Genomic DNA, 13,899 nt, shown 5'->3' on the forward strand with positions numbered 1-13,899 from the left:
CAACAAATAGGGCACCATTGCAATTGCCCTTAGAATTAATTACTCAATTAAAAACCTTTGAAAAAAATCAAAAATTAAAATCACACTGTGTTGAACTAACTACCATGCGCCACGTGCACACCTCACCCTCCTCTTCTGGTCTTCCCCCTCTAGCGGTAGCTGCACGCCTGCACTCACACTCTAATCTATTTAAACCTCTTCCCTCTTTTACTTTCTCCACATTTGCAGCTTCATATCCTCTCTCCCTGTCTCCACGGCCGAAACAGACGAGGTAAGGTTTCATGTCTTTCTCGCCTTGACCGTTCTATAATTATCAAGTAATTCTCTCTCTAAATTCCGATGTCGGATCCGAAGTTGGATTCGAATCGTTGGCTCTTGCTGTTGTGCGTTCCATACATTCGAGGCGATGTTATGCTTTGTTCCGTTGTTTGGTGAATTTCACTTTTGGAAGCTTATGGCGAGTCCGGATTTATATCCGCGAGGGATCTAGTGTTGTTGTTACCGTTTGTGATTACTCAACCTGTTCATTGGTTATCTCTAACTAACTACATTGCTTGCATTTAGGCTATGTTCTTTAATCAGTAGGATCTGGTATGCTTTAGCTTCAAGTTAGGCGTGGGTTAGTTGTTGTGGTTGGAAGCGTTAGTTACAAGCATTTATTTTCCTTCTAATCTTGTCAATTGTTCGTTGCAACGTCTGATCTTCGTTAACAAGACAGATCTGCTCTGTTTTAGCTAATTTGTTGTTCTTGAATAGAATCGAACAGTGATAATCTCGTTAGTTACGTAAAGCTGTAAGAGTTTTAGGATTTTCAATAATCCTGTGACTAGTTTCTGTATTGTTTGTATATTTGAAGACTGATCGATGCTTGCGTTGACTGTCAATCAAGTCTATTGAAGTGATAAACTGGTTATTTAAAGACATGCTGTGTGGAACAACCGTATGATCTTCTTTACTTGCAGTTGCGGAAGTAGTGGTAAACAATATTCTGTTGGTTGACAGGTCTCTTGAGGTTACTGCGCCATGGCAACTGGACAACTATTCTCTAAAACCACACAGGCTTTGTTCTACAACTACAAGCAGCTTCCCATTCAACGGATGCTCGACTTTGACTTCCTCTGTGGTGTGTTTATTGTCCCTTCCATTTGCTTTTGTTAGAATTTGAAGTGACCAGATCTTGTTAGGTGCTTGAATTATATTGCTGACATGCAGAATAAGGGTTCAAACTCTGACAGCTGATTTACTTTTATTTCTAGGAAGGGAGACACCATCTGTTGCCGGAATCATCAATCCTGGATCCGAGGGATTTCAGAAACTCTTTTTCGGTCAAGAAGAAATCGCTATCCCCGTTCACTCAACGTAAGCCGTGTTTTCTTGCCCCTGTTCTAGTTTTGAATAACTGTTTCCATGTTATTATGGAATTTTGAGAAGATAACCTTTTGATCTGCCAAACAAATGTAATTCTCTTTGATTTGGTGAACTGGACTGTAATGATGACATGTTATGGGGAAACATATTGATTCCCACACTGGTGTTTTGGTGATAAATTGTTGCATATGATTTAGGCCTTCGTTAACTGAGCTCATAAGCTGTAAACCAGCATAGTGGCAGCTTGTTGCTCACCTTCAATTCAAGAAGTTGGAGAATGCTGACTGCTTATTCAACTAAAACAAGATATTTAAGCACTTTATGTTTTGTTGATTGCTATTACAAGCCAAAAAACTTTGTTGTCGGGTTTGTCAGATAATTTGCCCTTTTTTCACTTTAAATTTTCTAACTACCATTTGCAAACTTTTGGCAGCGTTGAAGCGGCTTGTGCTACTCATCCAACTGCAGATGTATTCATAAACTTCGCATCATTTAGAAGGCAAGTTTTCCTCTCTATTCCTTCCAATCTCGAGTATAGGGCTCTTTAATTGTGCTGCATAACAATGATATGTTAATCTTTTTGCAGCGCTGCTGCCTCATCAATGTCGGCTTTGAAACAGCCAACCATTCGAGTTGTGGCGATAATAGCTGAAGGTGTACCTGAGTCAGACACCAAGCAGTTGATTGCATATGCAAAGGCAAACAATAAGGTGAAAAAACTGGTGCTGTCATTCTAAAGAAATTAAATTTGGAGCATTCAGCCATTACTGCTGATGCTTTCAAGCAAACAATCTTCCAGATTTAATAACTGTCATTTCTACCTATATAAGTATATATTAATTTTATGGCTGATGGTGTTTTAAGGTTGTTATTGGCCCTGCTACTGTTGGGGGCATACAAGCTGGAGCTTTTAAGATAGGTGACACTGCTGGCACAATTGATAACATAATTCAGTGCAAGCTTTACAGGCCTGGATCTGTTGGCTTTGTCTCCAAATCTGTATGTGCTACAATCCCTTCTTCTTTATACACATGTTTTGCCCTTGCAGACGTTATTTATTTAGTACCCTAAAAAAATCCTATTTGTGATTGAAATATTATTCTTTTTCATCAATATCCTCTTCAAAGAAGAGGAAACAAGAAAAGACATGAAACCTTACCTCGTATGTATTGGCCACGTAGAGAGAGAGACAGAGAAAATGAAGCCGCAAATGTGGAAAAGTTTAAGGGGAGGTTTAAATAAATTAGAGAAAGTGTGACTGCAGCTACCACTAGAGGGAAGAAGACCATAATAGGAGGTTTACATGTGTCACGTGGTGCATGGTAGTTAGCTCACCAGAGTGTGATTTTAATTTTTGTTTATTTTTTTAAGTTTTTAATCACTAATTGAGTAATTAATTCTGACAAAGTAAGTTTTTTTTTTCACAAATTTGATGTGAAATGAACTGAAGAAATATCTGTTTCTTTTGATGACCAACGGGATTTCGAAATTTTGCTATGGAGTGTCCTTGTCAAAGCACTTTTTTCCTTTTGTTGTTTTAAAGTGTCCTGTATCTCATATACAAATGATTTTGACAAGTATCAGTCACAAATTATATTTTTGTTCTGCAATTTGATGGGCTGAGATAAAAATCCTTTCTTTGTTGGCGATGCCATTGTAGAAGGGTAATCTAGGATGGGCGCCAAATGCAATTCTTCTGACATCTATTGCTCGTTTTTTTCTTTTTAAAATTTCAGGGTGGCATGTCAAATGAATTATACAATACTATTGCCCGTGTGACTGATGGAATTTATGAAGGTATCCCATACTCTTTTTTCACTTTATCATGGTCCTTTATGCATCTGATTTTAGTTGGTACATAGTTTTGGAGTAACTTTTGGAACTTCTGCAGGCATTGCAATTGGAGGAGATGTTTTCCCTGGCTCCACTCTATCTGATCATGTTCTGCGGTTTAACAACATCCCGCAGGTGTATTATTGCTTACACTTCTACTCTGAATGCAATTGCCTTGCACTAGTTGTTAGAATATATACAAATGATGTGAAAATCCTCTACCCAACAAGTTAATTTATTGGGTTGAATGGCAAACTAACTCATCTTAAAATGGTATCGTAGCGAAAGGTCTTGAATTCAAACCTCAGCTTCCGCATTATAAACCCCCATTTGTTGTTGCCCCAAGTGTGGGCTTTTGTGAGAACCCCTAGGGTTGGGCCTCGTTTGTTGTGTATGTGTTGGGCTGTCGGATTGCCCAGCCCACACATGAGGGGAGTATTAAAAATAGATATAAATAATGTAAAATGTCCCAACCCAACTAGTTAACTTATTGGGTTGAATGACAAAGTAACAAATCTTAACACTTTGTATCAGACTTCTCTCTTTTTTGACGAAAGAATCATTTGATAAATAGTATAAACTATGAAGCATGGACTATAGCAAAATTAGTTTTCCAAATGACCATAAGGAAATAACCTTTTTTTTTGGATAAATATTGTATATATTGTATTTATGTGTTTTTAAACTTCCCTATTCAGAAAGACAGTTTATATAACTTCTACTTGGCCAGTTTTTTTAATTGTTTCTGTTTTCTTTTGTTTCCATTTTTTGTTCTGACCTGATTTCTGGTCTAATTCAGGTTAAGATGATTGTTGTACTTGGGGAACTTGGTGGAAGAGATGAGTATTCCCTGGTTGAGGCATTGAAACAAGGAAAAGTGACCAAACCAGTGGTTGCTTGGGTAAGCGGCACCTGTGCACGTCTCTTCAAATCAGAAGTACAGTTTGGTCATGCTGTAAGTTCTTATCTCTGAAAAGATTATCATCTTGGTCTAACGTAAATAATTATGAGTCAACAATCTTCTTAATTACAAGGGATCACAGCCCTAATTTCCTATATTATCTGAAAAACAGGGGGCCAAAAGTGGTGGTGAGATGGAGTCTGCACAAGCAAAGAATCAGGCTCTAAGGGATGCTGGAGCTGTTGTTCCCACTTCATATGAAGCTTTTGAATTGGCAATCAAGGAAACATTTGACAAAATTGTTAGATCTGCATACCTGACCTTCTTGCCCTCTATATTTAACATTTTGCAAGCGCCCAAGATTTTTAAAAAGAAAAGAAATGAAAGAGAAAAAGAGAAGAAAGGAGAGAGACAGAAGATAATTATTTATATAAGTGCTCCAATCCGCTTCACTAATGTTCTTGTTGGATTTCTCTTAGGTTGAAGAAGGGAAAATTACACCTGTAAAGGAAGTTACACCTCCTCAAATCCCTGAGGATCTTAATATTGCAATTAAGAGTGGAAAAGTTCGGGCTCCTACTCATATCATCTCAACCATCTCTGATGACAGAGGTAAGATTTGAACCAATTTTTTGTTCTATTAGTTTGTGGTGTCTGAGTTACTGCAAATTGTGTCTGGTGTCCGATTTATTGCAACCAAATTTGCAGGTGAGGAACCTTGTTATGGTGGTGTGCCAATGTCTTCCATTATTGAAAAGGGCTTTGGTGTGGGTGATGTAATTTCTCTTTTATGGTTCAAGCGCAGCCTTCCTCGCTACTGTACCCATTTTATTGAGGTAGAATTCTCATATATTTTTTTTTTGCTCCTTCTGTTTGCTGCTTATCTCCTCTCTGGCTCTTTTCTTTTCCATTCATTATATTCATATGATTTTGGCCAGATATGCATCATGTTATGTGCGGACCACGGTCCTTGTGTCTCTGGTGCCCACAACACTATTGTAACAGCGAGAGCAGGAAAGGACTTGGTTTCCAGTCTTGTTTCAGGTAAATATAGTGGCATACATTATATAGTTCTCTTAGGTTATTTGTAAGCTGTTGAGTGAAGTAGGTCTTAATATGCAATATGAATACTGAATTATGAGCTCCGGAGCAGGTTTGCTTACAATTGGTCCCCGATTTGGAGGTGCCATTGATGACGCGGCTAGATACTTCAAGGATGCTTATGACAAGGTGAGCTTTATGGTCATATTCAGCGTATTTGAGAAAGCTCTGCTGGTTAGATTCTGAGTTTATTTCTTTGTTGTGTATTGTCAGGGCCTTACACCATATGAATTTGTTGAAAGCATGAAGAAAAAAGGCATTCGTGTGCCAGGAATTGGACATAGGTACGAGGAATCTCCTGTCTGTCGTATGTTTCCCCCTTTTTTGCAACATTATGTTTTTACTTGCCACTTTCACAAATATTGAAGTATTGATAAACTTGTTTGTGTCCTGGGAAAAGGATCAAGAGAGGCGACAACAGAGATAAGAGAGTAGAATTGCTGCAGCGGTTTGCACGGACACATTTTCCTTCTGTGAAGTACATGGAATATGCCGTTCAGGTCGAAACCTATACTCTCTCAAAGGCGAATAACCTGGTCATGAATGTCGATGGTGCAATTGGGTCCCTGTTCTTAGATCTTCTTGCCGGCAGTGGAATGTTCACCAAGCAAGAGATTGATGAGATTGTAGAGATTGGCTATCTGAATGGGCTTTTTGTCTTGGCACGCTCCATTGGTTTGATTGGGTGAGTCGGATTCCTATCAACCTTTACTTTCCCATTCTTTTGCATTTTTTTTCTTAATAGGCAACAAATAAGACCACGTTATTGATTCATGTGACGATCAGGCATTTGAACCCTACTAAGTACTATCTGCCTGTTTAGTAAAAGTTGGCTCCCATCGCAGTAATACATCGTACTATATATCTCACGAAGATTTGACCTGTTTTGACATGTCTTGTTTTACGTCTCTGTTGGTTAGTGGTTACTACAGTCTAGTGATAAAGTGAAAGAAAGAGAACCCTATGTTCATTACAATTATTTTATACACACGTATTTGCCTCTTAACTATTTTTTTTTGGTTCATCTCAGGCATACCTTTGACCAAAAGAGGCTGAAACAACCACTATATCGTCACCCATGGGAAGATGTTCTCTACACAAAGTGAGAAGATCTTTGATGGCAGGTCCAGTGCTTATTTCTGTTGTCGACTATCACTTTTTTTTTTTTTTTTCTTTTCTAAATTTCTTAGTCTACGCTCTGTTGTTCAGTTGTTAGATTATCGTTTGTACTGCTATTGGCACACTTCTTGCTCATCACCCACCATTTGTAACTTTTATCCAGAGTTCTTGAAAAAATGGACTCCCAGTCATTCAGAGATTTGCATTCCAAGAGCTTTAAGCTTCTGTTTTTACATGAAAAATAATAGAATTTCCTGCAATTTTGAGCGAAGCAAACTGTTTATTATCCAGAGATTAAGGTAGCATTGTCTCTCTCTACTTCCTGAGAACTGAAAAACTTGAAACCGGAATCCAAACCATTGTTTCTCATTATTCAAGAAATCTGTTTCTCTGTACCGTGCCCCAGTGTTGATGTTTTCCCGTTTCTCTACTTACAAATGGTCAAATACTGTGTGAAGATGGGATAAATATACAGTTTTTTTTTTGAAATATCAATAAGAAATATGTTTTTTATTGGAATTGAATTTTGAGCACATATATATCTAACTCAATTGATTGTCAAGTGAATCACCTCTCATTTGTATAAATATAAAGATTAAACAATCTTAATTTAAGACATTAAAATTGAAAAAAAGGTTTACTAATTTGTTGTGTCATAAAAAGGTTTACTAATTTGTTGTGTGATTGATTAAAATAAATGACACCGGAGTCATCTAGTTAAAGTGATAAGGATGATATATATCATAAAATCACAATTTAAATTCCCTCTTATTTCAAAAAAATAATAATAAATAAACTATATTTAATGGTTCCACCACTCAATTACTCATAACTCAAGAGAAAAGATTCAGTCCAATCCCACATAGGGCATAGAGGCCCACCGTTCTCCAGTCACATGGACCTATTTTCTTTTCGCTCCATTTCCATCCACAAGTATTTCGGGTCAGAAAATGAGAAGGAAAACGCTTAGGAACAACCAGAAAATTAAAGTAGAAAAGAGTCGCTTTCCTTTCACTGAAAGGAAAAATAACAGAAAATCTGTCAAATCAACCAAACTTTTTCCTTCACAGGCTCTTCCAATTCCTGAGGGGCGAGGGCTATCAGGCCCTCAGTATTTGCTACAGTTTATTCTCATGGCAATTATTTAATTGTGGCCCCCCATTTTGTGATCAAATTCAAAGCCAAGCCTGATGGTGAGAGTTCTTCATTTCGTCTTCGAACTCTTCACTCCATGTTAATCAAGAGAAGCATCACAGAAGGACAGATCCAGTAAAATCAATGGCTTCAAGTAGCAGAGCAGCACATTCGCACCACCAAACGGTGAATACGACCGAATCAATGAGCAAGGCTATTGCTCAGTACACGATGGATGCACGGCTCCACGCTGTTTTCGAGCAGTCCGGCGAGTCGGGTAAGTCGTTCGATTACTCACAGTCGGTCAGAACCACCAACCAATCCGTGCCAGAGCAGGAAATCACCGGTTACCTCTCGAAAATTCAACGTGGCGGCCATATCCAACCGTTTGGCTGTATGATTGCCGTAGATGAACCAACTTTTCGAGTTATTGCCTACAGCGAGAACGCTCGCGAGATGCTCGGTTTAACTCCCCAGTCAGTCCCCACGCTCGAAAAACCCGAGATTCTCACAATTGGCACAGATGTGCGCAGCCTCTTCACGCCTTCCTGCGGGATTTTGCTAGAGAAAGCATTTGGTGCTCGAGAAATTACTTTACTGAACCCGATTTGGATTCACTCCAAGAATTCCGGCAAACCCTTTTATGCAATTCTGCATAGGATAGATGTGGGAATCGTGATTGATTTGGAGCCTTATATTGGTACAGAGGACCCTGCTTTGTCAATTGCAGGGGCTGTACAGTCACAGAAGCTAGCGGTTCTTGCTATTTCGCAGTTACAGTCACTTCAAGGCGGTGATATTAAGCTTCTCTGTGATACTGTTGTGGAGAGTGTCAGGGATCTTACTGGCTACGATAGGGTTATGGTGTATAAGTTTCATGAAGATGAGCACGGTGAGGTTGTGGCTGAGAGCAAGAGGCCTGACTTGGAGCCTTATATTGGGCTGCATTATCCAGCGACAGATATTCCTCAGGCATCAAGGTTCTTGTTCAAGCAGAACAGAGTGAGAACAATTGTGGATTGCCATGCCTTGCCTGTTCGTGTAATTCAGGATGATGGACTTATGCAGCCTCTGTGTTTGGTTGGCTCAACGCTGCGTGCTCCTCATGGTTGTCATGCTCAATATATGGAGAATATGGGGTCAATGGCATCATTAGCCATGGCAGTTGTAATCAATGGAAATGATGAGGAAGTTATTGGTGGAAGAAATACAACGAGGCTTTGGGGTTTAGTGGTTTGCCACCACACCTCTGCTAGATGCATTCCGTTTCCTCTTCGCTATGCTTGTGAGTTTCTAATGCAGGCATTTGGACTCCAACTGAACATGGAACTGCAATTGGCGGCACAGTTGATGGAGAAACATGTTTTGAAAACTCGGACGCTCTTGTGTGATATGCTTCTTCGTGACTCACCGACTGGCATTGTTACTCAAAGCCCCAGCATAATGGACCTTGTGAAATGTGATGGGGCGGCACTTCATTACCAAGGCAATTATTACCCATTAGGAGTGACCCCGACTGAGGCTCAGATAAAGGATATTGTGGGGTGGTTGTTGGATTTTCATGGAGATTCAACGGGTTTAAGTACAGATAGTTTGGCTGATGCAGGTTACCCCGGGGCAGCCTTGCTTGGTGATGCCGTTTGTGGTATGGCTGTTGCTTATATTACTAATAGGGATTTTCTTTTCTGGTTCCGATCACATACAGCAAAAGAGATTAAATGGGGTGGTGCAAAGCATCATCCTGAGGACAAGGATGATGGACAGAGAATGCATCCCCGTTCTTCGTTCAAAGCTTTCTTGGAAGTGGTAAAGAGCAGGAGTTTGCCATGGGAGAATGGAGAAATGGACGCCATCCACTCTTTGCAGCTGATTTTGCGAGACTCATTTAAGAATGCTGAAGCTAGCAATTCCAAGGCTGTTGTACAACCCCAGGTTGGGGAGCAGGAGTTGCAAGGAATGGATGAGCTCAGCTCGGTGGCTAGAGAAATGGTGAGGTTGATAGAGACTGCCACTGCACCTATCTTTGCCGTAGATACTGATGGCTGTGTAAATGGGTGGAATGCAAAGACTGCTGAGTTGACGGGGCTCTCAATAGAGGAAGCTATGGGAAAATCCTTGGTTCATGATCTTGTGTACAAGGAATACCAAGAGGCTGTTGACAAATTGCTTTCCCGTGCTTTAAGAGGTAATCACATCTCATTGTATGCCTTCTGTCAGTTGAAAATATGATTGTTTGGTGTGTTTTCACATCGTGTGGAATTCCTTTTATTTGAACACCATCTGCATTTGTTGGCATGAATTTGTCATCAAACAAAAATGGGTATATCACATTATCATGTATGCTAAAAAGTTCAGTACTGCAAACGGGTCAGTGGAAACTTAAGCAAGACCTATTTTTGGACTTCTGAAATACTATGCAATGGAAAGCTCATCCATGCCACGAAAAAACAAGATTTTCAATGTGTTGTGTGCCTTAGTATGTGGAAGCAATTTTTACTTGGCGCTGATCATGTTACATTGTTACCATCAAACAGAGAAGTTAGGGACTGGGGACCAACTAGTAATGCTGGTTCAGTAGCCAAAGGGGTCGTCCTCATAGCAAAAGAACTTAACAATTGCTCCGTTTGTTTGTTAATTTTTGGTGGCGTTGTCAGTGTTTATTACCTAATTCAACTAATGCAGGTGAAGAAGATAAGAATGTAGAGATAAAATTGCGGACATTTGGTTCAGAAAATGGTAACAAGGCTGTTTATGTGGTGGTCAATGCTTGCACTAGCAAGGATTACACGAACAATATTGTTGGAGTTTGCTTTGTCGGCCAGGATGTTACTGGTCAAAAAATCGTGATGGACAAATTCATCAACATTCAAGGTGATTACAAGGCTATAGTTCATAGCCCAAACCCTTTGATACCTCCAATATTTACTTGTGACGAAAATACATGTTGCTTGGAATGGAACACTGCAATGGAAAAGCTCACAGGATGGACCAGAGACGAAATCATCGGGAAGATGTTGGTTGGGGAGGTTTTTGGAAGTTGCTGTCGGCTCAAAGGTTCAGATGCTTTGACAAAATTCATGATTATCTTGCACAGTGCAATTGGAGGGCAGGATACAGATATGAATGACTTTTCTTTCTTTGACCGTAATGGAAAATTTGTGCAATCTCTCCTGACTGCAAATAAAAGGGTCAATATGGAAGGGGCGATTATTGGAGCATTCTGTTTCTTGCAAATTGCAAGTCCCGAGTTGCAGCAAGCTCTGAGAGTCCAGAAGCAACAAGAGAAAAAACGCTTTGCAAGGACGAAAGAGTTGGCTTACATTTGCCAGGAAATAAAAAATCCTTTAAGTGGCATATGCTTTACTAGTTCACTTTTGATGGCTACGAAGTTGACTGAAGATCAAAAGCAGTTGCTTGAGAGTAGTACTGCTTGTGAGAAGCAGATGTTGAAAATTATTCAGGATGTTGATCTCCAGAGCATTGACGATGGGTGAGTGTTTTGATGGATCTTATTATTGTTGTGGCGTAGGGTTAATTTTATCATGCGTAGTTATTCAGTGTATATGAAAAATATAAATTATGTACTACCCTAACATTTTGTTGCTATTTAAATAATAACCTGTTTTGGAGATGCCAGCCATGAATCGATATCAAGTGCTGCTTTATTTTTACTCTGACCTTTGATTTCCATTTGATAGCTTTGCTTTGAAAATAACTTCATGTACTTCCATTTATGCACCTGACTTAAATATTTCTGATGAAATACCATGTATTAGTTCACTGGAGCTTGAGAAGTCTGAATTCCTACTTGAGAGTGTCATAAATGCTGTTGTTAGCCAAGTGATGATCTTGCTAAGGGAACGAGGTCTACAATTAATTCGTAATATTCCAGAGGAAGTCAAAACTCTAGCTGTTTATGGTGATCAAGTAAGAACTCAACAGGTTTTGGCTGATTTTTTGTTAAATATGGTGCGGTATGCTCCGACACCCGAGGGTTGGGTAGAGATTCATGTTTGTCCAACATTGAAGCAAACCTCTCCTGGGCTGACTCTTGTGCACACTGAATTCAGGTATTTTACTGTCACAATCCTCTTGCAGTAATAAGTAATAGCATATTCTGTTGATTAAGTTGATAAGATAAAGTGTAGATCATTGTTGTTTTTCTTTCTAGTGAATTGTTTATGGAGTTGTCTAAAATATTCTTAAAATCATGTGTACACCACCGTTTTTAAGACATTCCAGGGTCACGTGTTTTGATTATATCCTTTTGTTCTGCCAATCTGAATGGAAGAAACTAGTTTCGCTTAGTTCCCTCTTTGAAAGCTGCATAATGTTTCCACTGATTGGCCCAAACTCAGAGTCTCATATAGTAAGGGTTCACTTGCATCGGATGTTTAGATCGGATCAATTATCTTTCTAACTATGTGAGAAAATGATTTGTGTTGATCATCTCTATATGCGATGGAATGAGGTAGAGCAGGTTTCTTCCCTCGATTTGTTAAATTTTTGTACATGTTGTGTTTGAAATTGTATCAAGTTGCCAAAGTTTCAGCAGTAGTGACCTAAAATAAAAATATGATTGAAGCTATCTTTGATTTATATGCTCAGACAAGAGTAACTAGGAGTTAGAATTGAAACCAAAAATTGTGATTTATCCCAACCTAGAGAGGGAAACTTCCTTTTTGGTGTGCTAGTTTGAGCTTCGGTTATAATGCTCAACCAGGAGTTTGGTTTGGAATTTGGATTAAGCATTGGGTACCATGATAAAATCTGAATAATTTAATTTGCATCCCAATATGGACTGACATCAACATTTTGATTTGCTAGTAACTTTGCCAAGTGATGTTTAAGATGGTTGAAGAAGGCTGATCAGAGCCTCCAGAGAAAAATATGATTCTGAAGTTGGGAATTAAACGTAATTTCTCTTGTTGATGACTTGATCCCCCTTTGACTGGGCAGAAAGCCTTCTTTTCCCTCACTTTGTTGATGACTTGACTCTTGTTACTTTGATTGCTTCATTGACTAGTGTTAATGTCTTTTTAAGGATGGTATGCCCTGGTGAAGGTCTTCCTCCACAGTTGGTTCAAGACATGTTTCATAGCAGCCAATGGATGACTCAAGAAGGCTTAGGGTTGAGTATGTGCAGGAAAATTTTAAGGCTCATGAATGGTGACGTTCAATGCATTAGAGAGTCCGAGAGATGCTATTTCTTAGTTATCCTCGAACTTCCTATGTCTCGAGGAGGGTCAAAGAGCATAGACACAGCTTAGCGAAAGTTTAATTTTACCAAGCTAAGTCGTCTCTCAGAATTCAACCCAAGGTAGTTGGCTGGTACCCTGATGAATCTTCCAAAAGTTTGTTACAAGGTCTACATATTGCACAACATCTACCCGATTTTCCACAGGGCATTGTAGATTTTGTCCATAAGGGAATGCCTTTTTTTGGGTGGATACAATTAATATCACCTTCCTACTTGTACCACGGAAATCATCGACTGTTTTCACCATGGACAAGCCTTAAAATCTTCCTTCGCTTGTCTTGTTTGTTAGCAATACTGATGCAATGGCGGCTGAGAAGAACTAAGTTGGATACTACATTGTTGTAGAAATTTCCACGGAGTAAAGTGGCTGCAATTGTTGGCTGCTTGCTGGATTGACTTGTAACTTTTCCCACTGTAAGCATCTGTTTTTGGCCTACATAAATATATACTACACCATATCTTCGTAAGTTTGAAGTTTCTGCGACAATTCTAACATAAGTGCCTGCTGGTCAGTTTATGTTTTGTGTGTGTGTGATATATCTGACTGTTTCGTTCTGGTTGTTTGATACTAGTGTAACAACGACATTCTGATAATCTACTTATACGTTTCTCTCGGCATTCATCATGTATTCTGTAATAAAGTATGGTCTCTTTGTTAACCTTGCTTTCGGCATTTTAACATCTATCTAGGAATGCCTTTTAATATATTTTGGACATTGCTGCTGGGGGATTCTGCTTGCAAGTTTGTAGTTTTTATAACTCTTAACTGTTCGTTACTGCGTAGCTATTGAAGACTGTAGTGGTTCATCCAAGCAACTGATTGATTGGCTTTGTTGAACCCTTTGGATATCGAAGATTTTCATTCCAGTCATGTTGGCATTACTGATGCAACTGTGGCCTGACAACAGTTGGTCATTAGAGATTATTGTAGATGCTGCTTCCATCGCAAAACGATTGTGAAACTAGCAATTTCTGCGTTCACTGTTTGATTGACTTGCATTTTTCTTTCCTCTTAAGAATCTCTGTGCGTGCGTGCGTGCGTATATATGTATAGATGTATAATTTTTTGTGCGTAGCATATCTGGCTGCTGCTGGAAGGCTGTTCCTTGCCAAATCTAATCCTGAAAGGAAGCACATCAAAGGTTTGACTCTCATTCCCTGTACCCTCTAAAGGCCCAAAGAA

At 39.3% G+C, this 13,899-nt stretch overlaps 2 protein-coding genes across 3 annotated transcripts; both read left to right on the top strand.

Annotated features, from left to right (window-relative positions):
* Positions 1-119: 119 nt before the first annotated feature.
* Positions 120-6,593, top strand: LOC120014356 (ATP-citrate synthase beta chain protein 1). Its single transcript, XM_038866286.1, has 17 exons — positions 120-271; positions 1,003-1,123; positions 1,257-1,359; positions 1,802-1,867; positions 1,955-2,078; positions 2,233-2,367; positions 3,105-3,165; positions 3,260-3,336; positions 4,001-4,156; positions 4,275-4,403; positions 4,582-4,714; positions 4,811-4,938; positions 5,041-5,146; positions 5,256-5,332; positions 5,417-5,487; positions 5,604-5,888; positions 6,234-6,593. Exons 2-17 carry the CDS (start codon positions 1,024-1,026, stop codon positions 6,307-6,309), a joined length of 1,827 nt encoding a protein of 608 aa, XP_038722214.1. The 5' UTR covers positions 120-271; positions 1,003-1,023; the 3' UTR covers positions 6,310-6,593.
* A 741-nt stretch (positions 6,594-7,334) lies between these two features.
* On the top strand, positions 7,335-13,375 carry LOC120014355 (phytochrome B-like). 2 transcript variants are annotated; one of them, XR_005471552.1, is made up of 5 exons: positions 7,335-9,641; positions 10,139-10,946; positions 11,233-11,526; positions 12,284-12,371; positions 12,501-13,375. XR_005471552.1 is itself a non-coding variant. In XM_038866285.1 (4 exons), the coding sequence occupies exons 1-4, from the start codon at positions 7,601-7,603 to the stop codon at positions 12,724-12,726; spliced, it is 3,369 nt and encodes a 1,122-aa protein (XP_038722213.1). In that variant the 5' UTR covers positions 7,341-7,600; the 3' UTR covers positions 12,727-13,375. The 2 variants fall into 2 exon arrangements, 1 of the variants encoding a protein (XP_038722213.1); XM_038866285.1 differs by lacking the exon at positions 12,284-12,371 and having other exon boundaries at positions 7,341-9,641.
* Positions 13,376-13,899: the final 524 nt, after the last annotated feature.

This window comes from Tripterygium wilfordii, chromosome 14 (assembly GCF_013401445.1).
Source record: "Tripterygium wilfordii isolate XIE 37 chromosome 14, ASM1340144v1, whole genome shotgun sequence".
Taxonomy (NCBI): Eukaryota; Viridiplantae; Streptophyta; class Magnoliopsida; order Celastrales; family Celastraceae; genus Tripterygium; species Tripterygium wilfordii.